Genomic DNA, 27,659 nt, shown 5'->3' with positions numbered 1-27,659 from the left:
AAATATTGAAAATTACACAAAAACCAGTCAGCTCATAGACAGTAATTAAATGTTGACAAATTAGATTAACCTTAACAATTTTATTTATTGTTTGTAGTTTTATGTTACAAGTGTATTCCACGTTTTAATTTTAATAAATAGAAAAAAACACTTAACTTAGGAACTTAGGTGTGGTTTTATTTCTTTATCAAATAAAATACATTTATTAATTTTTTTGGATAAAACATAAGCGTGTTCAAACGGTGTGCACGACATTTACCTCCACTTTCCGGCTTCATCTGGTTGCTAAGTAGTTTTAGTGTCCTTTCTGTGTACAGTTGCTAGCTAATCGTTAGCTGACTGAAATTTAGGGAAGAAAGGGGCGAACAAAGCCCTGTCGAAAATGTGTTTAATACGATTTAGTTACGGACGGATACCTAGAATAAGGATTTCTAATCTGATTAATTCCAATAAGCGATGGGCGAATGAGGTAAGAATAACGATAATATCCTCAAGTGACGTTATTGATTAGCTAGCTTGGACAATATGTTAAAGTTGACGTTTAATATGTTAAAGTTGCTGCTCGCGTTCTCACTAAAACCAGGAAGATAGAGCACATAACACCAGTTTTAAAGTCCCTACACTGGCTCTCTGTAGCTCAAAGAATAGACTTTAAAATACTGTTGTTAGTTTACAAATCACTGAACGGCTTAGCACCACAATACATTAAAGATCTGCTGTTGTTGTATCAACCTTCCAGACCTCTCAGGTCTTCCGGTTCTGGTCTGCTCTGCATCCCCAGAACCAGAACCAAACGAGGAGAAGCAGCATTCAGCATCTATGCACCACAAATTTGGAACAAACTTCCAGAAAACTGTAAAACAGCTGAAACACTGACTTCTTTTAAATCTCAACTAAAAACCCACCTGTTTAGAATTGTATTTGAAATGTAATCAATTACAAATTTATTGATGGAACTTGACTTAATGTCGTGTTTTGATTGTTGATTCTATGTTGCATTGTGTTTCTGTGTTTGTAATGATATAAAGCACTTTGAAATGCCTTGCTGCTGAAATGTGCTATACAAATAAAATTTGATTGATTGATTGAAAGATGTTTAGCTTCATCAGAGGGATAACAGTGAGATGAGATGTTGCGAGAATTGTCTGGCGTATTTGCAGCTTTGATTAAAATCGAGAACAATGTAATGACAATAAGGATACAAAACCCAAATACTTTACTTAAGTAATCGGTTTATCATTGTTTGTACCAAACATTTCTTATTTGGCGTACAGTAACGATTTAGTCTGTGTATGTGTGCTGTTTTGTTTTGACTTGCTATAATGGTAATAAATTGTCCTGTCTTTGCAGCCTGCAACAATGCTACTTTGATTTCCATACACGATTTATGAAAGCAGAAATCTTTCCTGTCTCTTTGGGGTTTGAACATTTCTGGTACTCGCATGAGTTCTAGGGAGCGAGCCAAGATGGGGGACATCTTGGCAACTGAAGCTGATCTTCTTGGGATGATCAAAGAGGTATTGCATTTTTGCAGCACACACTTTGTTGGCAGTAATAAAGTATTTTTGAATTTGAATTGATGTGATTTAGAATTTTACTGCAAACTATTGGTACTTCATAAAATTTGCAGACACATTTTGTATGTTGTATGTCCCACATGTGAGTTTATTTGAACTTTATTTTTATTTTTGTTTTTCTTTGGTAGTACCTTAACTTCGAAGAATTTGAAGAGACTATTCAAACTTTTGACAAGGACTGCAAAACCAAAGGGAAGCTTGTGTCGAAGCCTCGTGGTAGCGCTCTCAGAGACTCAAAGACCCGTGTCATCCAGGTACATGATCCAGTAATGAAACAGCTGAGGAAGCTTTTGTTCCATTATGGTAATTTTGGTGGTGGTACAGACTATTATCAAATAGGAAGATTAGTAAGAAGTAGGGCACAGACTCAAGTGGACTTTGTGGATTGATGCTAGCAGAAACTGGTGTTTTATGCAAAAGTACACATTCACATTTTGAACGTTTTAAATGCCCGTACTTTGTAGCACATTTGTTTTGATCTGATTATTCTGTTTCTTAATAACTGTGCAGAATTACTTTTTTATGTTGTAAATTTGCCCTTATTGTACAGTCCCTCTTTCCTATTGTCCTGTTTTTATATTTGTCTTGCCTTAGCTTGAATATGCATGCTTCTATTTTCATTTAACTTTTTGCTGTTACACTGGAATTCCCCCATTGTGAGACAATATTTCCAAATATTCCAATATATTTCTATTCTATTTTAATGGTGCAATATGCAATTAAATATGCACAAAACCAATTTTCCCCATCTAAGTTCTTACTTATTCAAATGTCCGTGTGTTTAAATCTGACTTTTTCAGGAAGATCTTCTGAGCTCATTTGATGATGGTGACCACAAAGTGTTCTTTGATCTCTGGGCAGAAAACATTCCTTCAGCGGTAAAAGACTCAGATGACGAAGCACAGAACCTTGAGTTCTACCTTCATATCCACTTTACTGTCTACCCACTGAGGACACACCCGGGTAGACAAGTATGTAGATTTATAGTTGTATTTATTTTTTGAAATAAGTAATTGTGTAATTATACATAATGTGCAGTTGTTGAAAGTGTTCACTAGGTGGTGCCACATTCTCTTTTTAAGCAAAGCACATTGGTCATGCACTGTTTTCCTAACTTCCAGCACATCTTTCACTCTATTAACCATTATGATTCTAATTAGCTAAACTCTAATTAAACATATATTGCTATTTAGAAAATTATGAGCTATAGTTAGAGCTGCTTACATTATTTTAATTCCTTTATTCAGCGTTTGTTACCATACTGTCGAGAGTCATTTAGCCAATGGGAAAAGTTTTTTAATGATATAATCGGCTTATGTGACATTCAGCTATTTGTTTCAAATAAATAATGTAACTGACCAACTGTCATCTCTCTGCAGGACCGAGCTGAATTTGAGGAGAGGATTTTCCTTTTCAAGCAATACCTTGAAACTCGTGGATCAGCTCTGAGCCAGACTACTGAGTTTTTGCCTTATTACGCTTTGCCTTTTGTTCCCAATCCAACCATTCACCCATCCTTTAAAGATCTCTTTCAGGTGCTCAAACTGCTATAAAAGGCATTTCTTTTCATAGTTTTTTCTTTTGCACACAACCACCTTCAAACATTCTTTATAATCTTTCTCTAATATGTTTTATTTTTTTTGACTAGGATTCCTGGATGCCACAGCTGAAGGACAAGTTGGAGAAGTTTTTATCAGTGACTCTAAAATCGACGAAGATTCCAAGGCTGTTGACTTTATATGTATCCTTTTACTGTGCCTCATCGATTGGCTCTGAGAAAATTCTGAGAAAATTTTCAGTGTGCTGCTGAGGCAGGTTTCTTCCTGTTTATGAACATTTGAATCTTTGGTTTGGTGTGGTTAGTTTAGTGTTGTTTTCATCAGTGATCTCAAAGCCTTGCGTTCAGAGTAAAGGGTTTTAAAATTTTAGCTAGCTTGTAGCTAATAGTCTTAATAAAAAGGCATCTATGCTTACAAAATGTGTCAGAATGCAAACAGTTCTGTAAATTACTCCTGTCAATGTATTCATTAAGATGATTATTACAAAATGTAGTTTGTTACAAAAATATAACTGTAGCTAAGATACTTATTTGTGACTTGTAGTTGGTATTTTATGCCCTCAAACTTAAACAGGTATTTTTATTTAATTTTCTACATTATTTAAGACTCATACAGAAGTACTATATAAGTTAATAAATAATGATAATTCAATCAATCAATCAAATTGTATTTGTATAGCACATTTCTGCAGCAAGGCATTTCAAAGTGCTTTGCATATTTAGGTCACACATCATAAAAATAGCAAATAGTTCTGACAAAAAAATCCCAGAAAATTAAAAATGATTTTTTTATTAATGTAAAGCTTTTCCAATACCAAACATGCTTCACAAGAGAAGAACTTTAAATGCAGGTAGTATTTTTAAAATGTTATGTTAACATGCTGCCTATAGTGGTGAGTTCTTATAGAAACGCTGGATTAGATCAGATGGGCGACCAAAGGGCGTTGGTTATTGCCGACTGCTTCAGTGGTTATGTAAGCTAATATTGACTCTATCTTTTGTCTTTTCCCGTAGCAAGATATACAATCTAGTACTGTTCAAACATCTATTAATTATTCTTACTCAAACAGGATGTATAATATGCTTTTTTGATTTTTTTTTTATCTACTGCTTATGCAAGACGTATATACTTTAAGCTGATTCTATGCATTTACTTCCAGATTAACCACTCAAATAAGAAAATGAGGAAATAAATGCTGTTTAGCTTCTTTACTAGAATTCAGCTATGTATAAATATATTCTTTAATAAACATTATGAAGAAGGAGGGTGGAAGAACTACCAAAGGTAAATATTTGTGACAAATACATTAATATTTCAATATTATTTGATATATATTTCTGTTTGTGAAAAGATGTCCACTGTTAACTGTATATAACTGGTTGGCAGGTAATACAGTTTTGAATAGATTTTCAGATTGTCTAAATGTCCATGTTTAATGAAACTTAATACAAGGAAAGTGTTCCTTTCATGCATTAAAGAACATTATAGAAGGTCTAAAGCTTTGTTTCAAAATTTACAACAAAAAGTCCCATTTACAGTTTTGTTTTGTGTTTCAGTAACATTAACCACATAGGCATCTGTTGGATTAGTGGAGTTAGTATTTTATCTTCGCAGTTTATGATTCAAAAGCAACAAAGGTGAATAAACTCTCTGAGGCTTGTACTAACATTTGTTGTAGATGCTAAATTTTGCAACCATTTTAAATGGTTGTAATGAAAGATTTGAATAGATAAATACTGACTTAAACACAATGTTTAATTGTGAAATATTTAGTGCAAACAGTTGTTTGATTTAAAAATGATCAATTGGGTGTCTTTTATATTCCAATTAATAATAATAATAGATTTCAGAGGCAACAGCACATTTTTAATTTGCCCCTGGGGCTAAGGTTCTGCAACCTCAGTCTGACTGTGTTTGTGTGACCGCACAGAAGCCATGCAGCAGTTGCAGCTTCAGCTGGCTGAATCGGAGCGACGCATCTCCAGCTACGTACGGAAGTGTAACAAGATCAAAGCTGACTACCATAACCTTATTGGAATCACTGCTGAGCTGGTCGACTCTTTGGAGGCCACTGTCAGTGGAAAAATGGTAGGCTGGACTGATTGCATGTATAAAAATGTACTGAACAAAAATATAAACACCCCATGTCAAATGTTGTTGCCATGTGGAGTTTACAACTGTAAATCAGCATTTGTTGACACTTTACTGCACAAAAGTAATATTTCTCTTGATTTGTGTATAATTTTTAATCCAACTTGTTGTCAATAAGCATTATTCAGTGAGTTGTTTTTTTACTCAGTGCATGGGTGGGGTATGGCCACTGGGTGATCAGACATAATGAGCAACAACCGGACAATCCTTGGACTGGGGACGATAAAAGGCCACCCCAAAATGTCCAATTTTGTCACAAGTCATAATGCCTCAGATGTCGCAGGTTATGCAGGAGCGTGCCATTGGCATGTTGGATACAGGGATGTTCACCGGAGCATTTGCTGCAAGGCTCAATATCCATTATCGGGCCATAGGCCGTTTAAGAGTTTGTTTCCAACAGACTGGCACTACTGCAAATCGACCTCATCCTCGTCAGCCATGTGTGACCACTCCAGCACAAGATCGCCATGTCTGGCTTGTCCATCTGCAGGATCATTTAAGACCAGCAACACACAAAGCTGATAAGACTATTGGTCTGCACAACAGACTCATCACACCTCAGACTGACCATAACCGTTTACGAGAAGCCAACTTGGTCAAAATCAAATTCCTCAACCTGACCCGTATCATATTCAAAGGACTGTCAGTCTGCTACAAATGGCCATACCACAATGTTATCACTGCCGATATAAAGATCAGTAATTATTGAAAATATATTTTGAATTTCTCTAAATATTGCGTAACTCTAATGTTCATAAAACTTGTATTTGACATGGGGTGTTTATATTTTATTTCAGTGTACATGTTGCATATACAGACTAAAGACTACACATGATGCTTTGGGTTTATTTTTTTATTTTTTGTTGCAAAGTAAAGAGCAGTACAGAAACAAGTCATTTGTGTTTAATAGTATTTATTTTTAATCCTAATTTTTAACAAAAACACAATTTCCAGTGAGCAGATTTTAACGTGAAAAGGACCTTGTGTATTTTTTTTTACAGATTTCCCCTGAGTATCTGCAGAGTGTGTGTGTTCGCCTATTCAGCAGCCAGATGAGGCAAAGTGCTGTTCAGAGCACGGACTTCACAAGGCCTGGCACTGTAAGAACCACACACAACCACGGCTATTTCTCACGTCCCTTTCTCTCTGTTCCACCTCTTCCATCAAAGATTGGAACAAGGCTTTATGAAGCACGTTGTAAAAGCCACATGGGCGAGGGCTGTCAGTAATCACGTCAGACAGGGCTGGTCAGACTGACGCGGTATTTGAAAAGGATTTAAAGATTTCTAACTGATATGGTGCGTGTCTCTGTTTGCACACTCCACCGTCAGCGATAAGTCAGGATATATCCGGCAAGTAAGAACCGAGATCCTAGTTTTGCTTTGTTCATACAAAAAAACGTCTAGGAAAATTACATATTGAAAATACACAAGTGAGAGTAAAAGGGGAGTAACTGTCTTTGCCTTTCATTGTAATTCACAGCAAGACACTACTTCAAATTAGTCTTAATCTAGACTAGTGTTGGTGCCAATTAATAATCTGTATTTACTCAGATTATAAAAGCTTTGCTGTCCAGTGGATTGTATGTGGTGCCACGAAAAACTAATGACAGTTTAGAGATCAGTGCATTACAGTCTGCAACAAGTGATGCAGGACTGATGTCACCTATGTGACCATTCAAACCGTTTTACTATGCAGTGGAAGAAAGATGACTGCTATCAGAGATGCTCATTTTTTCGTTGGTTCAGACGCTTTTTGCTATTTTGTTTTTGCGATCCCAATGCTCCAAAATGTTGAGTTGCAAAGGAGAAAGAGCGATTGGAGTTCAGCGGTTAGCTATCTTTGCCAGTACACAGGCATAATACTGTTCAACGTCCACATACTGGCATTAACATGATTCCAAATTTACGCTACATTGTTTAAAAAAGACCTGGTTACATGCGGACAAGGTCTTAACCTGCTTTACAGAAGTTTCTATTCTTATAGTGGTGTTTGCAGTCAGTGGTCTTTGACGTGCTGTTGTATTCCTCTTGTGAAATCTTGTGTTTGTATGGTTTGATCTGAACGAGCCTTTTTTTTCTGTGTGTGTTTTCTTTGTGTGTGATGCTTTTATCCACAAAGGGATATTACTCTATGAGTCCCTATGATGATGGCTATGTAAGTTTCATGTTTACATCTTTTTCTTCCAGCATCCCTTCTGTCCCTACTTTCCATCTTGCTTGTTCCACTCTGTATCTTCTCCCCTCACATCATAAAATGTAACTGCTCTATGTCAACATGTATCCATTTCTTTGCCTGACCCTATGCTCAGTTTTCCATATTTTTTTCTTCTTTCTGTTAGATTGCCCTAGTTTAAAAAGATGTGTCTCTATTTGTCTGCTTAAGGGTCCTTTTGTTAGACTAGTTATAAGGCCAGAGTGTCTTTTAGACTCTACCTCAATATTGTGTCCTATTCTTTCACCTCTTGCTTGTGTCTCTTTTAAAAGGAGTTTCAGTTTTATCCTGTTAGGTTCTTTGGTAATGTTTTTTAACATGTTAAATAAAAACCTTAATGAGAGTAGCCAACACAAAGTACTTTATTCCCACAGTCAGGCTGTCAGATGGTATTAATTACTGTAAATAAATATGATGTTTCAGTATTAATGGCAGTGTCTGAGGTTTAATATTGATCATTTTCCAGGTCAAGTCACAGAGAAGAAAGATGGACACAGTTAAAGACTGAATAGCTAGAATAATAATTCTAATAACTCGTGGATTTAAAGGGTCGTTGAATTGGATCATTTAAAGTGATTGTACACAATGGTGAACTCTTCAGGCAATATGGGCAAGGACTGTAATTTTTAGTTGTCTCTTTTTCTTTCACATATTTTTCAATTTTTCTTTTTTTTTGTTACATCAATTTTAATTAGGTAAATTTGAAATATAAATAATTGTTATTCATCTGTGAATTATTTAGTTTGAGGAAACTTTTATTAGTTAGTTCCAGGAATAGCATTTTCACTCTGCTGAATATTCCTTTTATGTGTCGCTAAATCTCGTTTCTTTTGGAGGCTATTGAAAGAAAGCAGAAAAAAGTTATTTCAGAGTTCTAATTTCCCTCAGCGTAAAAATAAATTTCTCCCTGTTTCCACAGACATATTCAGATTGTTTCCTTGTCTTGAGCCATATTACGTTGCTTTTTGTCAAAAGTTTATTCATTATACTTTATTATATATTTGAACTGAGATCTAACAGCTATGAGGACACTACCCCACCTGTATGGTGATGGTTCTTTGCCTGAATGTTGCATACTGCATGGACAATATTACCCACAAGCCCCTGCACTGTGTACATCAGTGTTCAGCATGTTCAGATAAGGCATGATGAATGCATGTATTATATTATACTAACAACTTAGCTGGTGGAAACTACATGAAATGAAGATTACAGGAATAATTTGAACACTTGCATGTTTTATATTCTGCTTTGTGTAAACTAAACTGAAATCATGGTTATTAAACTGAAACAATAAATCTTCTAAAATATACTTAACATCTTGTTTTTCCATGTACTTCCTGTTTTAGGCCTCGTCCATGCTACGTGCATCTATTGCACTACAGTAAGTGTTTAATTCCATATTTTTGTTCAGTTTATTTAGTTAGATCCTAAAATGTAAAAATAAATCATTGACATATAGGAGGCCTAAGGAGGTACCAATGCTGCCTTCTCTGGACTATGACAAACTGAAGAACGACTTGGTTGTCGGCTCAGACAGACTGAAGTGTCTCCTGCTGCAGGCTCTGCGCTGGGTAGGAAGAGTTTTAGGAGATTCTTATATTGTTACGTTGCAGATTAATTTTCATTTCCTTTTTTCAGTTCTTAGAAGCTTGAGTCCTTGTTGTTTCTGTTCGCTGTATCTGTCAAATGAGTGCATTCTATTACATTTCTTTTTATCAGCAGGAACTGAACTATTTCAGCCTTCAGCTTAGTCTTACCTTTTTAATTAATTGCTGATCATCCACACACATTGAAACTGTCCCCTTGGTAGAAGTAGCAACAACTCTTCTTTTAAAAGGGATATTTATTACCATCTTATTACACATTGTAATTTTTTAGCATAACAAAGAGTACCATGAGAGCTTAAGTAGTGGCTGAAATAAACATAGCATAATATTTATCTATTTACATGATGGATGAAGACCTTTTAATTGTTGAATTCTGTTTATGTAGAGAATAACTCGCTCACTCCCTGGTGAACAGAGGGACACGGTGCTTCAAGCCTACATCAGTAACGACCTGCTGGAATGCTACAGCACCAACAAGGTGGGCCAGCAGCTTCTGTGGAAATGCTTGAATTGGATAGAAATCCTAAAGCAAATGTGTACGATTATAACAAATCTTATTTGGTTTAATTAACTTTATGCTATTTGAAGTTCAGAGTGTTTAATACCTGAATAGGGCTTTTATGGTGAACGTTTGACATACTAACACTAATAAAGGAATATACCATCTGCCCTGTAATTTCACTCTGTACAGAGAGAGGACCAAACCTCTTTAGAATTGCACAGGGTAGGCTTTTTTTTAAAGTCCAGTTCAGCGTCATGAATCACTTGATGCTCTATGCTGATTTAAGTTTTGCTGCCATTTTTTTTTTGACCTGTGCTCCCGTCTCCTGCATTGCATCTGAGATGATGCGTTTGATGGATGATCAAAAAGTTTTAATGGGTACATTATTTTCCACTATAACTACACTAATGCTAGTAATTATTAAACCCAATTACTATTTTACTTTGTAATAGCATAAAACTCAATTCATAAAGAATATGACTTACAGACAATCTGATCTTTTGGGAGCTTGTCACTATTTTCTTTTTAATTCTTCTTGATTTAAGACCATCGTATTGCCCACCCCTGGATGAAAATGAAAATTGTTTATACCTACTTGCTTACATTTAAATTAGTAGTAAAAATGCAAACTGAAAACACAAATACAATACTGCCGGAGGGTGACCAAGTAACAATGCATGCATGCAAACTTTTACCATCCACTTGAACCTTGAGATGAATGCAAATGTTTTAAGACTCTTGCAGATTATTTAGATTAAGTTGACTTTAGAGGAAAAGAAACTCAAAATTCCCAACGATAGTGGTTGCTTGGAAGTTTGTTTTTTACTACATGCAACTTGAAGCCTAGCATGCAAAGAAACGACTCTGTGTTTTTCCTTTGTCTTAGAAAACTGTGCTTCATTTGATGAAGTCAGGAAACGAGGTTGTCCGTCAATACACTGCTCGTCTCATCAATGCATTTGCTTCCCTTGCAGAGGGTATGTTCCTAATAGCCTTTGGTTTTGCATCCTCATTTCTTGGCAATATGAGTCATAGCCTCGTTAAACATTCTTGTGGAAATGTAGATTGATCGAACCCCTCAGGACTGAAGCCACTAATGATACTCTGCAGCAGAATGCAAATAATAAGGAAAAGCAGTTTATAAAGAGGCTGGAGTAAAGTTTTCTGTCTCTGTTACAGGGAAACTTTTAAGGATTGGCATATGATCCAGCCAAATCAACTACATTTTAGTTACAGCTGAGACTTCAAGGCTTAGACTTGTATCTAGTCATATTAATGCCAAGTATGGCATTAGTATAACTTGTGGCTCTAATCAGGTTTTGTTAAAAATATACTGTTTATGTGGAGTTTGTGTTGTTTTCATAGGAGTAAAGACTTACTTGCTTAAGTTTAACAAGTATTTTGTTTTCTGAATTATTGCTAATAGTTGTAATTTAGTTAAGCTGAATGTCATTTCATATTTTGTGTGGAAACTTAAAAATGTTCAAGATTACGTAAGATAACTTAACTTTTTTTTTTTTTTTATGGCCTGCTGTATTCATGATTACAGGCCGGATTTACCTCTCCCAAATTCCAATTCTTGTGAAGCTTCTGACAGAAACACTAAGGAGGGAGGAGAAGGACTCTCTGACTCGGGAAAATGTTCTGGTTGCCCTTCAGAAGCTCAGCCTTAGGTAAAGATTTGCAGTTTTTTTCTAGTGGATCCAACATAATGAAGGTTCTGGAACATTGTTTCACAATAAACATGTGACCACAACCCCCTATTATGGATTTAAATTTCCATCATACAGCTCAATCTAGATTCATGTTCTACATCACAATAATCACCTGAAATGATGCACAAGACAATGAGCATCACAATCCTCATTCAGGCTTTTTAAAAGCATTCTATGCTTCAGATATAGGCAAAATTGTGCACCATACTCAATATGTTATTCGTCTCAGATTCTGCTGATCAATGCATTTTTCAGATTAGCCCCACACTGGAGGATTATTCAGCATCTCTACTCATGAAGTTACATTTACTCAATTTCATTAAATAAAGGAGAGAAATTGAACAACTATGAAGCCAGGCGGTGACAGATGAATGACAGCATGAATGCTTTCAGAGTGTATATTAATCTGCTAAACTGGCTAATGTAAACACTCAGGTTTGATATCTCTACTGCATAAAGTTGAAATCATGAATGAAACGTATTTCAGTTTAAAGCAGTCAGGTCTTTAGCATCAGCTTGGTTATTGTTACTCTGAGGTAAATTTGTATCCTAAATAATGAAAAGGTTAAAGCAGAATCCAGAAACTCTTTTTTTACATGAATGTCCTGTTTATTAGGCTTGGCTGATTAGAATGAATAATTGCGGTGCCCTTGTTAGGAGAAGCCAGCAGACAGCCATGATTGAAGATGATCTTATTGGTTGGCTTGTGGATGAGCTGCAGGACTCGGACTGCCTCAGTGACTACACCCTGGAGTATTCTGCAGCTCTGCTTATGAACTTGTGTCTGCGAACCAAAGGTAAGAGAATGAAAAACATAATGTGGATAAAGATAGTTATTACAATTCAGATGTTACAAAACTAAACTTAGGTTCATTAACAGAACACTAGAGTAAATATCTGGAGCATCTAAACATTACGTTGCTTCATCACTTCTGCATTATGTGGTTTTAGCTAGCTGTTTGTAGTTATATTGTAGGAATCAACCCCTGGTTTTAGTTTTGCTGGTTCAGTTTAGATGTTATTCTTAAATTAACCTTTGGAGTTTTAAACAGTAAATTAAATACACAAATAGTAAAAGTGAACTGATTTTACTTAACCACTGTAAAGGCATACAGCCATGTCCGCCTCTGGCTTCCATCCTTTGTCTTTGAGCTATCTAAAAGTTAGTCTGTGTTTTTCCTCTGTTTTCTACATATTTCCTGAAATACTTGGGTGTGTTAACTACATCTGCCATTTCAAATGTTCAATATGGCAAGACTATATTTTTTTTGTCTTCAAACCTTATTAAAACTTTTTCATAATTCAAATAAATCCTGATTTTATTTTTCTTAACTTGTTACCAAGTTTATTTTTGACTTGAAAACACACAAAATAAAAGCCTATCTGTCTTTTATCTTCTGCTAGAAATAAAAGACAGAAAGGCTTGTTGTTGGAGGGATAGGGTTAAAAGTGTGTGACCCATATATGGAGGCCTTTGTCCTCGACATGGCCGTCACAGGTTCGAGTCCTGTTCCACTGACCTTTGCCACATGTTTTCCCCCTCTCACAACCTGCCTTCCTGTTTGACCACTGTCAAATAGAGGTCACTTTAGCTGGAAAAAATAAAAGAAATAATACACAGAGTTGATCACCTTTAAAGTATCAGGTTTTGTATCCCTGCATCCTACATTTAGAAATACCAAAGTAATTAAGCTTGATGGAATTGGATGGAATGGAGTCTTTGTTTGACACAGACAAAAAACTGCTGTGATGTAGTGTTCAACAGAATCTGTGTGTCTGTTTTGAATAACTGTCCATTTGTAGGAAAAAGGAAGTGCGCGGAGAACGCCAAGCATGTGCTCAAAGTTCTGACTGACCTTCTCGGACATGAGAACCATGAGGTAATTTACACATCTGTCACCACATGAACACAGACTGTAATAATAATATACTCACAGAGCAGTTTTATATATAACACATACAAGTTATTTTCTGCTGCTATATCGCTTCCATATAAATGAATTAAGTAATCCTTGCAACTGTAGATTTGTTATCAGGCCTAAATAACCTAAGTCTAATGAAGTTATGATGTTAATGTTTCCTGTTTCCCTCTAATTGCATATTTTACTCCACACAAAATGCTTAATCTACATTTAAATTAAATTCCAAATTAAATTTTTGGAATATCTCTAAGACAGAGTTTGTGTTTGTTGGTGTCGGTGTGCCTTCCTCAGATTCGGCCATATGTGAATGGAGCTCTGTACAGCATCCTGTGTATTCCCTCCGTGCGACAGGAAGCCAAAGAGATGGTGAGATAGCAGAAATACCATCGTCTGTTTGGAGAAAAGACACGTTTTGACCATTTTCCTTCCTAATCTCAGCACATAGACCTTGTGTTTTTAAAAGTTTGGAGATGAAAATAGATGTACAAAGTAAATTATGGTGCACAATAACATTTCCTGATTCATTTTGAAAAAGTATACCTATTATACAGTTAAGAATTGCTACAAATGTAACATAACCACTTATTAGCTCATACTTACTCTCTTTGAGTGCTTGCATACCTTTTAGCGTTACCCATGTGTTCACCTTTGAATCTGTCTCTATGCTTTATGTTTAGAGTGTAGAGGAGATTCTTCGTTGTTACAACAGAGAGGAAAACCCGGACCTCAACAGACAGATTGAGTTCATCATTAAGCAGCTCAACTCAGGTTAGTTAACTCAAATACATTTTTACTTTAGATCCGATGGGCAATTCTAAACAAAGTCAACCTTTTATGATCAGTGTCGATGGGGTTTCTCCTTCTGTGAAAACCATCTCTCAATATTGAGGCATAGTTTGCAAAATATAATTTGCAAAGTATGCAAATAGTTTTTGTTTGTTTGTTATTCTTCAGTATTTTAGCAATCAAGGATTTCTTTAAGTCCTTATGCTATTTTTAACCCAGGTGATGAAGAGGGACCAGAGTCAGATGATGAGGAAGAAGAGGATGACAATGATGTAAGGCATTTAGATATTTATATATATTTTTTACACTTCTCATTATATTCTTTACATAGCAAAGTGAAATTCTTATTGAGAGTGAAAAAGTTTGTTTTGCCAACAAAACTTGGTTTAGAAGGCAGAATACAAAAAAATCATTACATTATACGCCTCTCTTCTGATTGTATATAAATCTGAAACCTTATGAAAGAAAGAGCAATCACAAAGACAAGCCTTATCTCATAAATACATATTTATATATCAATAACATCTGGTTGTGTATTAAGGTGGAGGGAGATGTGTGAAAGAATGAATGTTTTGATAAAGTTGTTCTTCAAGATGGCAGTAAACAGGTCTTGTTGCTGTGGATATGTTTTTGCAGGAGGATTTAATGGAAATAGAACTTGATAAAGAGGAAATTCTTCAACCCCAGCAAAGGGAGCTGTCTGGGGAGACCCTGCTCACCACTGAGTATCTTGGGGTAGGAAAATTGTGCTCCATAATATTAAGTTAATTATGCTATTTTCTTTCTTTTTTTTAACTAGTCTTTGCCTTTACCTAATGAGCAGTGTTTACTGTTGGACTGTTGTACTGCTGGTGTTCAAGATGCCTCATCTGCTACTGGGACTTTTGACAGTTTGAGCTTTTCTATGCTTCTAAACTACATATTTAAACCTTTAATTATAAAGAGGGATCCAAATTTGGTAATTTTATTTCTAGTTTCTTTAATAAAAAGAAAAGTTATTCCTCCACCATTCTGTGCAGTATAACAGCAGTAACTATGACCTCTGAACTGGACCTTGACATGTAAATTCTTATGGCCATTTAAGGGATAGTCATTGTCTTTCTTTATGCCAGAAATGTGTAAAAAGTTGTTGTTTTTTTCTTTTTTACTCATATTATTTACTGTCCAAGTTTAGTCTAAAGAACAACTTTTCTAACCACATCAACACAATGTTGAAACAATGGAGTGAGGAAGGTCTTACTTCTTTCCGAAGTTAGGTAAACTTTTTCAGATAATTTAATTTACATGTTTAGAGCCCGACATTTTTAATTAAGCAATAGCTGAAGGTGTTGGCAGTTTAAATATTAATTGGCGGTACAATTACAGAGTATCACGTGGCATATTGCCACTTTTGTTTTATCTGCTCTTTATAAAAAAATTGTGTAGTTTGACACAACCTTTATTTAAATTATGCTGTGTTTTGACATTTTCTCATCAATGTTTTGTTGTTGTTGTTTTAGCCAATATATTCCCCTGATCAACATCCTTTTTTAAATGTGTGTTCTTTAACTTAAAGTTGAAAATATTTTTGGGTCAAGTGAGACACAGATTTTTACATCAGTTTCTCAAAGTACATGTGCAATGACTTTGCACATGTACTTTGTGCAAAGTACATGTTGGGTTTCCATGTCAAAAAGTGGCAAACTGTGACAGCTATAACTTATAACGATAACGAATGTCTTCGTCCTCTAAATAATGACGATATAAAACTGCGGCCAAATGTTTAGCATGTGGCTCTTATGTCGTAGATCATGACAAACATGATGAAAGTAAAGAGGAAGTCAACACCTTTGGCGTGCCCAAACGTTGATGAGCCCTTACAACGGCCAGTCACCCCGAGTTCTCATCGAAATGCAGGGTAAGTTCAGTCCATTTATCATAAAACATATTTTTATGGTGTCAGGTCTCTTTTGATTAAAAGTTTTTGTAAGACACCAGTATGTTTTATGTGATTTCAGATTTTATTTTAAGCATAGAATTTGGTAAAGTTACCTGACTTCTGGGGTCTGACGGCCCATTAGTTCACACCAGCACAGTCATCTTGTTATGTAATCAGTGAGCCATTTTGCTGTTTGTGTTGCATCTTTTTTAACCCTATTACCTGCTACACTGGTAATAAAGCTTCTACTGGCTAAGAAACTGGTATAGTGGGTCAAATCAAATATGTTTTCTAAAGTCTGAATTGCATTGTCATGGGAAAACATTAGTAGCCTGGCATTCAAACCATGGAGCACTGACAAAAGACACCAGCATCACCATAGAAACATGGTAAAAAAAAAAAAAAAAGAAGGTGTTGCTTTATACACTGAATACATTTAGAGATCATTTTGCAATTTAAAAATAAAAGAAATAACCAAAGTTGAGGTTAAAATAAGTTTTACTCTTTGTCAGTATACATGTTGACATATTTTTACACTATCTAGATTATATAATGTTGCTTACGATTGTATTATTTTTAGTGAAAATCATCCCAGCAGTCAGTGTGATGAGGGTAGAAACAGGGAATATCCCCTAAACAGACAGAGGAGTTTGGAAGGGAGTCTGATCCCCTCCCCATACAACTCTCGACCTCCGACACGTTCTGGCAGCCCACCCAGCACTGCCGACTCCCTTCATCACAGCATAGGTTTGTAATATTTTTTTCTTTTTCCATATTTGATTCACTAATTATTCCATAACTACAAAAGTATTCCAACTCCAGGGATTAGTAAAATAATCCATCCGTGTGTGTACATTTTGTGGCATGCGTTCATCACATGTTTTTAGTCACTGAATCTTTCTGTATTTTGAGGAAAGATCTAATTTCCCTTCTATTGTATCAGATTTATTTGAAGTGATGCCCAATGTCTTTGGGGAACATGAGGCACTTCCAGACAAGGAAGTTGCAGCAAATTCCTTGAAACTTCTTCTTCAGGGATACGTTTATCGGCAAACCAAGCGCCAAAGGCTTTAGGAACTTCTTTTTCTTTCAAGAAGATAAAATAACTGCCAAGAATCAAATTTTTCTCTGTTGTTTGGAAAAATTCAATCCTAGACTGTCTTTTTTTTGTTTGTTTGTTTATACCATTGGTCTCAAACTCCAGTCCTCAAGGGATGATGTTCTGCAGGTATAATAATATGATTCATTAGCAGAGCTCTATATACTAGTGAGGCAGTTTTAAAGTGTCACTTGGCAAGGGACACATCTGAAAGTTGCAGCCCTCAAGGACTGTAGTTTGAGACTACTGGTTTATACCAAAACCTTGACTCAAAATTAAAAAAAAAGACAGATGTTTGATCAAATTCCAGTAACAGCTTTATTGATCTCTTCCTTTGTCTTGTCTCACAATATTCAGACTCAGAATGCGGACGGTTCTACCAGGATTCACAGTTAGACCGGACATATGAAGGTCAAGCCAGGAAAGGACGGTCCCAGGAGAGACACAATGGGCACTCCGTCAGGTAAATGACACCCAAAGTTTACTCTCTCACAGACGTATGCGTCTTCCTTTGCTCCATTATGACTAACACTTTTGTTTTGTATCATTGCTAGCCTACAGTAAGTCCATCAATAAGCTCACTAGAAGTTACAAACAACTACAGCACCCTGCACATTCATTGACATTCCTGATAAAAATGTGAAAAAAACAAAAGTCTTTCATTAATGCTTTATTATGTGAGAATAATGCAGTTGATTTATAGAGAAGCAGAGGACTGGTGTTGCTCATACGAATGCAATACTAGTAACCAAATACCAATCACTATGTGCACACAATTGAATCAACATCTAAACAGAGCTAAACAGATTTTTTAGCCAGTTCAAAGGATTTAATATAAAGAGCATCAAAATGTTGAGATGACAAATACAGTATATCACACACATGTACCACTGCTACTGAATTTACACACGTGCAACTCAGTTCATTACCCAAACAAAATATTACTTAATCTGAGGCTATTCTATCAAAGTGAGTGACTGATGAAGATTCACTCACTTCAAAAAACACAAAGTGGCTCCAACTGCCCCCTACCAAGCCTACTTTCTGATTAATTCAACTAATAATTATTTTATCTCTTTGGACTTTAGCTTTCATTCCTAGATGGTCAGGTGATTTCTAATGTGGAAAAAAGAGACAAAAATGAGACTGATGTCCTAGCAAAAGTATCATATCTTGTCCTGATGCAGTAGCACCCTGTGAATTGTGAGTCCTTCATCTGAATAAACACACTGCACAAAATGAGGTCATATCGGTAGAGACACACATATTACAGTCATGACGAGATGCGATGCTTCACAAACAGTGACTCCTTTCCACACATTTAGACCCACATAACGGCAAACAATAGAATAAAACCTCTAACATTAGAATCGTTCACACTAGATGCATTTTCATTGCTTTTCACAGTGAGATTATGTTTTTGAAATAAAAGATAACTGTGCCTTTAAGGCTTCTTTCAGATCTTTACCAGAGGTGCAAATAACATTGAAGGTTTCTGAGTCGATGGATTTCATCCATTTGGAACTGATGTAAACCTAGCAGCAGATGTCTACAGGGCTCCCTGTATGCCGTGACATGTGTTTCTAAAGGTGTGCGTCTGCAGACAGGGTTGGCAACAGTGCCAGACACCAATGGGTGAGTCAGCACTGCCAAGCTGGTGTGTGAGACTGTGACATGCGTTTAAACAAGCTGCAGCCACAAAGGGACCCATTCAGTCCAACCTCCCATGCGTCTTCCCTCCTCTAAATCCCAGAGGAACTTGACTCCCAAATACCGCCAAGAGTAATGAGTCCCAGGAAGCCCCTCTTCCCCCATACCCCAGGAACGTAAAACACCTCCACAATACAGCCTGACTGAGGTTAAACAGAACAGCCTAATTTCATTAGTCTGGATGACAAAGTCTTTTATGCTGAGATGAAACAGGCATTCATGTTGGGGAGAATAGAGCCTTAGCAACACAGCAATTTGGCAAGTGCCAGATAAGCAGGTACCTTTTTTTTTAATGTTGTTTTCGCACCAATAAACACATTTGGCTCTTTCATGTTCAAATAGTCCTTTAGATGTATTGACATGCATAAGGTGACACTTTGGGAAAACACTGTTTCCATTTCTTCCTCTAACGATCGACTTTACTGGCCACATTTAAGTTCAGAAGGCTAGAAAATCAATGCTACATCTGTCCCTCTTCCATGTCGCTGCTGTGCAGATGGCAAGTATTGCACCTCCACCTATGTTCAGAGATACAATCATGTCACACAATAGGCAGCTCTAGCAGATCATATCTGAGTGGTTGGCGACAGTGTGATTATCAAGAGGAGAAACAAGCATGAAATCCATCTATTAGACATGGTATAGGATTTCTGCACAGGATGTTAGCCATTTGTCTGCAGCGCGATAAAGTGGGAGAGCGCTGCGTAACTGGATGCTAGAGGAGTTGTTTATTCATTTTGATAACATTTCATTTCACTCCCACTCAATGCTCATTCAAAGGTTATCAGGGATGGATTCTTTACACCTGTTCAATTTCTCGCAGGATTTTCACCTGCCTAATGATGATTTGTGGCGCATCTTTGAGGTAAAACCAGATTTGACACTAGAAGTGGATGAGTGGTGCTTCAGCATCAAGAGATGACAGGTTTTTTGTTTTTTACTCATATGTTGCTACATAACTTGGCAGCAAAATAAATATCCATGCAAACTAAAAAACATTCATTAGAGTGCATTGTAGATTTTTTTTTTAAATCCTCCAGTAATGTATTTTTTACATATAGTAAGAATAAGTGTTTTCAACATCCATCTCAAAACATGATTGAAAATGGGGCTTCTGACATGCAAAACGTATCTACAATGAAGATGTACTGTATGTTTGTTTTTATTTACTCCTGTTAATTTGTGTTTGTTTTATTGTGACAAAAATATCTGGGAAAAAACCTTTTAAACTGAGTCTACTGAAATCCAGTTCAAGCAATAATCTGTGATGTTACTTGAATGAAAGTAGCAGATTAGTTCTGGTTTTTCTTTAGTTCTGAAAAACCAGAACTAAATCCTGTTTTTCATTGAAAAAATATTCTACAACATCCTGTGTCCTGAGTATCATTACACTAAATATAGATTCTCAAGTTTCACCAGGCATCAGTGGAGTATCACCAGAAACTGAGGCTATTGATTGAAATTGATACTTTTAAATATTAAGGTCAAGAACTTCTCCAAAGTTGATATGTGATACGGTCCTAATTTCTTTTCTTTGTGTCCTCCCACATGAGCTTAAATTTGACTCTGGCTATATCTTATGATGCATGAAATCCTCATCGAGGATGAAAGTTCATCTTTGAACCAAACGAAAGTAGTTGTTCTGGATATTTTTTGAGGTTGTATGCCAGAGAACAAAGTATTTCAAGTTTTGTTCTTGAATTATTTAGTAAATCATTTTTGTGCTAAAGCTACAGCTTGTACAGTATTACTTTTTACAGCCCATTTCATAAATACTTCAACATTGAATATATTTAAGATATTTGCATTTGTTTATAGTATTAGTACACAGAAATTTTCAATTGATTGTTTTGCAGTACTGTGTAAACTATTTACCCCTAATTAATTCCTTAAAATGTGACATTTGTTTTACACTTAAATGTTTTTACTAATGAAGCTAATGTTAACATCAATAGGTTTGCACCGATTGCAGTTTTGATCTTGATCACTGATCTTTAAAAGCTTGACCTCATCTTATCAGCAATGTTCTATTTGTGCAGTTTCTTGATTCTGTATATCTATTAGTTATAATGGGTTTGCTTGGCCAGTGAAACAGTAAAATTCAGTTAATCACAGAAATATGATTTACCAAGAAGAAAAAATACTTTTTTTCATATCAGATCAGGTTTAAATAGCTTTTCTCATTTGCTCAACTTGTTTTTCCTTTATCTTTATTATTTATTAGATTGTCTGAAACATTTAAGTGTGACAAAAAAGCAAAACATTTGAAAAGAGGATGGAGTTTTTAAGAGCTTTGTGAAAACCATTATCACACATTTGCTCAGTCAGAGAATTTAGAGGGCTATTGTGTTGATAAAGGATCTGTCTGTCTTACATTATATTTCACATTCTGTATACAAAACGAAGAAAGAATGCATTGGTGGCCAACTCAAATTGCATTGCACTTGTCATGTGACCTACATGTCAGCGTTACCCAGCTAATAACTTTGTGCCTCTTTTAAACTATTGAGAAAATAAGTAGGTTCAAAAACTTTACTGGCAAATCATGTGAGTACATTTAAAATTGCCAAAGTGGTTATGTGTCCAAAGTCATTTATTTGTCAGAAATCTTTTACTTGCGGATCTGGTTCCATAATACTGACCGTATTGGTTGTGATTTTTTGTTTCTGGACATTTTTTTAATGACCGCAAAACTCTGAAATTCTTTTTGCTCTCTGACCATCAGTGACAGCTACATCCTTGGGTTTGTGAGCTCCTCCAAGATCCCCCGGACACCTGACCCCCCCATTAGCCAGAACAATGATCACCGGAGTCGTGAACTTGCTCTGACACCCCGGTTCTCCCAGTCGGAGCCACAGCAGGGCAGCCGGCCTGCCAGCTCCACAGGAGGAGGAGGGAGTGGAAGTAAGCATAAGTTATGGGTGAAAATCAACACCAGACAGAGTCAGTTAATTAGCCATGTGTTTTCATGCCTACCCCAGGTAATGACTTGTTCTAATATGCAAGCAAGTTTGAGAGAAATCAAGTCATGACTGGAAGTTCAGTGCCTTTAAAAAAAATGTCAAGCCAGTAATAGATTATCTTCTACGCCAATTTAACAGACATAGGCAAGCTTTCTATTCTCAAATATGAGTCTCTTGCCCATTTGTAGCAAGTATTTTGAACTTTGTCTTTAAAAATTATGTTGGAGAACTCAAACTCTTTTCATACAACTCTAGAAATGATTGTTGTGGCAAACTAACCTCAGCCAATAATAACAAGGAATTCATTTCTTTGACAAATAAAAATACAGTGGTCAAGATTGTTCAAATATACAGATTAGAGCTCTCTGTTTAATACACAATAGTTTTGAAAATGTTTGGACATTACAAAGTTTAATTTAATCCCCTTCCAAAAGATTTTTGCAGACAAACATAATTCATAATGGACCTGCAAAATGCCCGCTCAGCTCTGACAAATTTGGTGAGAATTAAACAATAGATACCTAGCTCTGCTTGGTAACTGCGCTGTAAAAGCATAGCTTCAGATGTGGTCTTTTGTTCTTCTACACCCCAAGGTTTGGACTTCCTGGCAGAGTCTCATTCTGACAGTCTTCCCTCTCTTAACCCTCTCCTTCCTGCCTCACACCACACACTTGCGTGTCTTTCACTGCTCTTCACAAATGACTTTTACTGTAACAACCTGCTCCGGCTCTCATCTGAATACTATTCATTCAACGCAACAAAAGTAGTAATTACTGTAAAATTGCCGAGTCATGCCCCAGTTTCCCTGTTTTCTCAGTTTTCTTTGTCATGCATGTCTTCAGTTACACAGTTTTTACTCTGTAACAAAATCCTGGATTTCATGTTTTTGACAGCTTATCCGTAGTCTTTTGTTAAACATGTTTCAGTGTTTGGCTGTGTCAAGACTGAACAGTCAGGTTATAGAAAATAGCAGTCTAGCATGACAAGTTCTCTCATAATAATCAGACTTAAGCAAATCTTAAGTAGTGTGTAAAGTTTTGTTGTGAATAATTATAACTTTAGCATTATTATTGTTATTATAATATTAATAAAAATACTAAAAGGCTAGACTTTGAAGAATAGTACTTAGTCCTTTTATGTATGACATGATCCTAATGATCACCTATCGAGGATTTCTTTCTTTAGTTTAATTTAGACCAAAATATTATGTCATTCATTTTAATCTATTTTATTAGTCAATTATTGTATTGATGGTTTATATAGGGCTGTCATAAAAAATTCTAATTTTTTTTTTTGTTCCAGACAATTTTTTAAAAGTTTTATCAGAACAATACAGTGACTGTCTATCATTAATTTTTTTTTCTTAAATAAGCAAATAGGAAAGTCAAATTGAGTTAAGTTTATATTAATCGAGCAAAGTCAATACTCTATCCGGCCCAATCAGCTTTATCAACTTTTCATGTCATATCTCGCATGAAGAACTTGAGTCACAGCAGAGAGGATCTGGTGCTCTTAAGCCGTGGCGATAGCATCTTTCCCTGCTTCCATGCATCTTAACTGCATTTCATAAACGATTACCTTGGGCTCTTCCGCCGGCTGACTCTTACCATGAAGCATGTAATAGCGCCTAATGGTCACTCAAAGCCACCACATCCTCCTTTGAGTGTGTTGCACTTTTGAGGTCTGGCAAGTGTCTGACATCTTATTGCCTCAAGAGGAAATCACTTACTGTAATCATTGCAGACACACAGGACATTGGCAAAAAAACTAAAGTTTTGTCCAGTTTTGCTGTGAAACCTCTGGAGCTCTCATGTTCAGCAAACCTGTTTATATTAATTAACTTAAATGTTGCCTCTTTGTTTTGTTCAACTCTGGCCTCACTACAGGGATGGAACACCAAACCACACACAGTGGCAAGGTCTTCTGTTAGCCCACCTTTTGTATGCACTTTAGACTTAGACTTAGACTTAGACTGACTTTATTGTCATTTTGCATGCACAGGGTGTATACAGAACGAAATTTCGTTGCATACGGCTCAGAACAATGTTTGAGGTTCCAATGTTATGAGGTTACTCCAGAATAAAATAAAATACAATATAAAATATAAATGTAAATATAAATATAAAATATAAAGTGCAGCTTTAGCTATGACTGACTGATTCACTCGCTTGCCAAAGGAGAAATGGAGGAAGTGTTTGTGTTACCGAGTGGGCCCGACACTCGGGCAGTGCAAACAAGGAAGGAGAGCCTCTGACTTCTCTTCATACTGAAATCATTATCCAAGTTAAGACAGGTTGACAATGCTGACTGAAAATGGTGACAGATTCCCCTCCCGTTGCCATGCAAACAGATAAGGGAGAGGAAGTACATGAGTATTTGATAGAACTGTTCATTCCTGTTGTTAGAGAAAACTACCATAAAGATGTCAGATCTTGTTCCCTCCCAGATTGCTCAGAAGCATTCTCTCTATTCCCAGAATGAGACATATAAAATTCACAATGGCAAGACATTAAAGAAGTGCTCTTTGTTGTGTGTTTTTACTAGCTACTCTTGAAAAGTAAAAAAAAAAAAATATATATATATATATATATATTGGATTTTATGTGTCTGAACTTGGTGAATGATTAAATGGTAAATTTCCTGTACCTGTATGGTGCTTTATCTAGTCTAGAGTAACCCAAAAACATTTCACACTATTCACACACACATTCACACTTTGGTCTGGTCTATTACACCAGCCAAGGCCTACGTATGTCAAGCTGAATATTGCTCTTAAAGTTCAGGTCTTCTGGCAGTTTCTCTGTGCATCTTTAGTAAAAACTCTTAAATGATGTTGCATTTTCATAATCTCAAACTGAAAAACATGTGCTGCAGCTCTACAGTGGTGAATTTTGGAGATTTTTATTTTTTAACTCTGTTAAATCCTCCTTACTGTACGTATTGGCAAGATAAACTTGAATCCCCACTTGTTTACCACAGTTCCAACTGTTTTAAGCGTTTTAGTTATTGCATTTTTACATTTTTATCTGTGTTCTTCAATGAGTTGAGTAACTTAATTAATAATCTAGAACTTCCTGATGGGAAATACCATTTACATTTGTACTTCAGTATAGTTTTTTTTTCTCCAATGTAAACCTTTGAAAATGTTATATTTAAACATACATGTGAGATTCTCCAAAAAACTGATTGGATAGATATTGCACCAACCATCCATGCATCCTCTCCTCCTCTTGCTCTTTCTCCAGGCAGGCACTCAAAGAGGAGGTGAAGAGGGAGCTGTCACCATGGGGGGGAAGCGCTATCTGTCCAGGAACGTCAGGCTTCCTGTAACATTATCCCCCCCGGGTTGCGATTGGGGTCAGGCCAACAGAGACGGGTAGGAAACGACGGCAGCAATGAGAGGAGGCAGAGGAGTGTGTGAAACAATATGTAGGATTGTGGCTCTAAATCCCTCACACACACTCCCCCGCTTCAGCACACACCGCTTTGGCAACACGATATGATGGCGGACAACAATCACAACCACCAGCGAAGCAACTCAGTGAATCAAGACGTTTCTGAATTTCTTTGTGTGTGTGTTTCTTATTTTTCCGTGGAATAACTCAAACAGTGCATTAGCATTAATATTTGGAACCACTGAAAATAAATGATTGTAGGTCCATTTTACAGTCTGGGTTATCATTTCCACTTGTTTTGTTTTTCTTTTTGGAGATGATGGTATGAAGAGTCATTTCATTCAAACTTAAATAAGTATAAAACAATAAATACTGTTATTAATAAATACTGAATAAATACTCCATGTTGCTTTTTTGGGGGGAGAAGGGAGAGGAATGGTTACTTTGTCAATCAGTGTTTATTAATTTCATGATTTGTTTACGATTTTATTTCATTGCTTATTTCATAATTGTGTTTTATTTTTGAGACACCTGTATTTTGTAAAGCTACTTTACGTATTTGTGGATTTTTCTTTGTTTTTATTTCAGTCTGATGTTCTTAGTCGAATGAGGGGGCGGAGTTTTCTCTGTGGGGCAGGTTTAGAGGGCAGTGAGCTGAGTGACTGCAAATAAGTCTGAAATACATAAAGCAGCTTAACAAAATAAATGTTTCAAAATAAAACACATTTTTGAAGTCTTTAAAACTGTGATTGACAAAATAACCTCCTCATTATTGATTTATTTTTATAAATGTATTATGGTCTTATGTCTTGGGGATGTTTATTTGTTTGATGGAGTATTTTTTTCTTATTTCTCAATAGCAGTATTAGTTTATTTAGTATTGAATGAAGGACTCTTTTTTTTCTGAGCTTAATGCATGAATCAGACTTGGTTTGTGTCAGGATTTAGAGTAAGACAGAAAGCAGTATGTCAGTAATACTCAGATTTTTTTAAAGGTTTAAATTATTCTAAATATCTAGCATAAAAAATATATAATGCTTAAAATTATAAGGAAAAAAACTCACTTGTACAAAAGCAGTGACTTCTTCTCATCTGTCTCTGATGGACATATTGTAGTTTGACTTTTCTCTGATTGCCTGAGTGTTTAAATTGTGTTTAGAACTTTCAGTATGATGTTTTTGGAAAAAATGACTTGAATATTTGTGATTTTCTTAAATTCAGCATACTTTACATTGTTCTCCTGCACTATTTCATGTATGTTGATGTCTATATTTATGTTCAGTGCTATGTTTCTGATGTAATGTAATTTGACAGTGGTTTTAAATAAATTTGGTAACCTGACCTGCTTCTTTGTCTTTGCAGTCTGACTTGCTGGCTACCGTTGCTGTTAAGTTAAGGAAGTTTAGTTATTTAAGCTTTTTTGGTCTCGAAGTCAATTTTGTTCATACTTTATCTTTTGCTGATAAATAATCAAACGATACCAAAAAGAAAAGACAAATGATATTGATGGTTATATACAGTATATATACAGTATATATATATATATATATATATATATATTTATAGATAGATAGATAGATAGATAGATAGATAGATAGATAGATATACATCAATTCTTAGACTGAATTAATAAACTTCACATTTTTGATGGGTTTGACCATTTTCTTCAGGATCGTTCCACAATAGTACCTGTTCATCATTAACCAGCTTTTGTCTCTTCACAGCTTGCATCATATGAAGTTTCCTAATGCAAAATTTAATGCTTCATTAAATGGTGCAGCTTGTCGTTTGATGCTAGGAAAGAAACCACATCCTGTTGTCTTGGCTTTCCCCACCTCACAACTGAATAAAAATCTGAGATACTTCAAATAATATTTTACTTTACTCTTCTTGCTCTGTTTGTTGTTAGCATATGGAGAGTTTATCCATTCTGTGGCTATCGGCACTCTCATCCATTTCATTGACCACAGGGTTTTGAAAATATTTACCACTGCAGATGTACTGGCAGTAGTTTCAGTTTAAACTCCTTAATGATTGAGCACTATGTGCTGTCTTGAAAAAAGACATGCACTTCAAACATTTTCATTTAGTCCACACTACTGTACTTGTACCACAGTTTAAGAAGCAAGAACCTAATGTTTGCTTTTCCAGTTTGAAAAGCAAGTGTGTTTCTCAAGTTACGTCTTTTCACTAAAATCTAAACCAACATATTAGCACTGTCAAATATGGAGGATAAAAAACACCCAGGCGGTCGTGCTTTGGTAGGTCACGTTTGCTGTCCCCCTGAGAGGTGACATGTTCAACAGCTAACATAATAGATGCAGGCTGTGAGGGCCAGCACAATGTGAGGAAACAGGCTACACATGACAGACTGACGCACTTACTGCCAGGTGGCCGTGGGTTTTAACCCTGAGCTCGAGCCATGCTGAAACCCTCGAGCTCAGAGTGGGACAGAGGGAACAATTATTTTCTCCCTAAATAAAAGTGCAGATGCAGATTAAGAAGGAGTTTATAGATAGAAACATTTCAAGTTAGTTG

At 36.0% G+C, this 27,659-nt stretch overlaps 1 protein-coding gene across 3 annotated transcripts; it reads left to right on the top strand.

Annotated features, from left to right (window-relative positions):
• The first annotated feature begins 281 nt into the window (after positions 1 to 281).
• armc9 (armadillo repeat containing 9) lies at positions 282 to 26,462 on the top strand. Of its 3 annotated transcripts, XM_028028288.1 has the most exons (26): positions 283 to 469; positions 1,351 to 1,517; positions 1,706 to 1,831; positions 2,378 to 2,548; positions 2,957 to 3,112; positions 3,226 to 3,318; positions 4,396 to 4,420; positions 5,067 to 5,224; positions 6,289 to 6,387; positions 7,409 to 7,444; positions 8,851 to 8,885; positions 8,964 to 9,075; positions 9,497 to 9,589; positions 10,500 to 10,590; positions 11,163 to 11,286; positions 11,986 to 12,125; positions 13,132 to 13,208; positions 13,542 to 13,616; positions 13,928 to 14,018; positions 14,256 to 14,308; positions 14,673 to 14,771; positions 15,824 to 15,933; positions 16,535 to 16,701; positions 17,411 to 17,516; positions 21,489 to 21,667; positions 24,972 to 26,462. In XM_028028288.1, the coding sequence occupies exons 2-26, from the start codon at positions 1,443 to 1,445 to the stop codon at positions 24,992 to 24,994; spliced, it is 2,514 nt and encodes an 837-aa protein (XP_027884089.1). In that variant the 5' UTR covers positions 283 to 469; positions 1,351 to 1,442; the 3' UTR covers positions 24,995 to 26,462. The 3 variants fall into 3 exon arrangements, with proteins under 3 accessions (XP_027884091.1, XP_027884089.1, XP_027884090.1); XM_028028290.1 differs by lacking the exon at positions 21,489 to 21,667 and having other exon boundaries at positions 282 to 469; XM_028028289.1 differs by lacking the exon at positions 7,409 to 7,444.
• Positions 26,463 to 27,659: the final 1,197 nt, after the last annotated feature.

This window comes from Xiphophorus couchianus, chromosome 9 (genome assembly GCF_001444195.1).
Source record: "Xiphophorus couchianus chromosome 9, X_couchianus-1.0, whole genome shotgun sequence".
Taxonomy (NCBI): domain Eukaryota; kingdom Metazoa; phylum Chordata; class Actinopteri; order Cyprinodontiformes; family Poeciliidae; genus Xiphophorus; species Xiphophorus couchianus.
Note: the sequence above shows the minus strand (reverse complement) of the source record. Positions and strands in the feature narration are given on the sequence as shown.

Coding starts and splice junctions, on each gene's coding strand:
- armc9 (XM_028028288.1), top strand. CDS start 1,443: ATGAGTTCTAGGGAGCGAGCCAAGATGGGGGACATCTTGGCAACTGAA. Junction 14,019..14,255: donor CATTAAGCAGCTCAACTCAG/GTTAGTTAACTC, acceptor TTTTTAACCCAG/GTGATGAAGAGGGACCAGAG. Junction 14,772..15,823: donor TCACCACTGAGTATCTTGGG/GTAGGAAAATTG, acceptor CTTATGTCGTAG/ATCATGACAAACATGATGAA.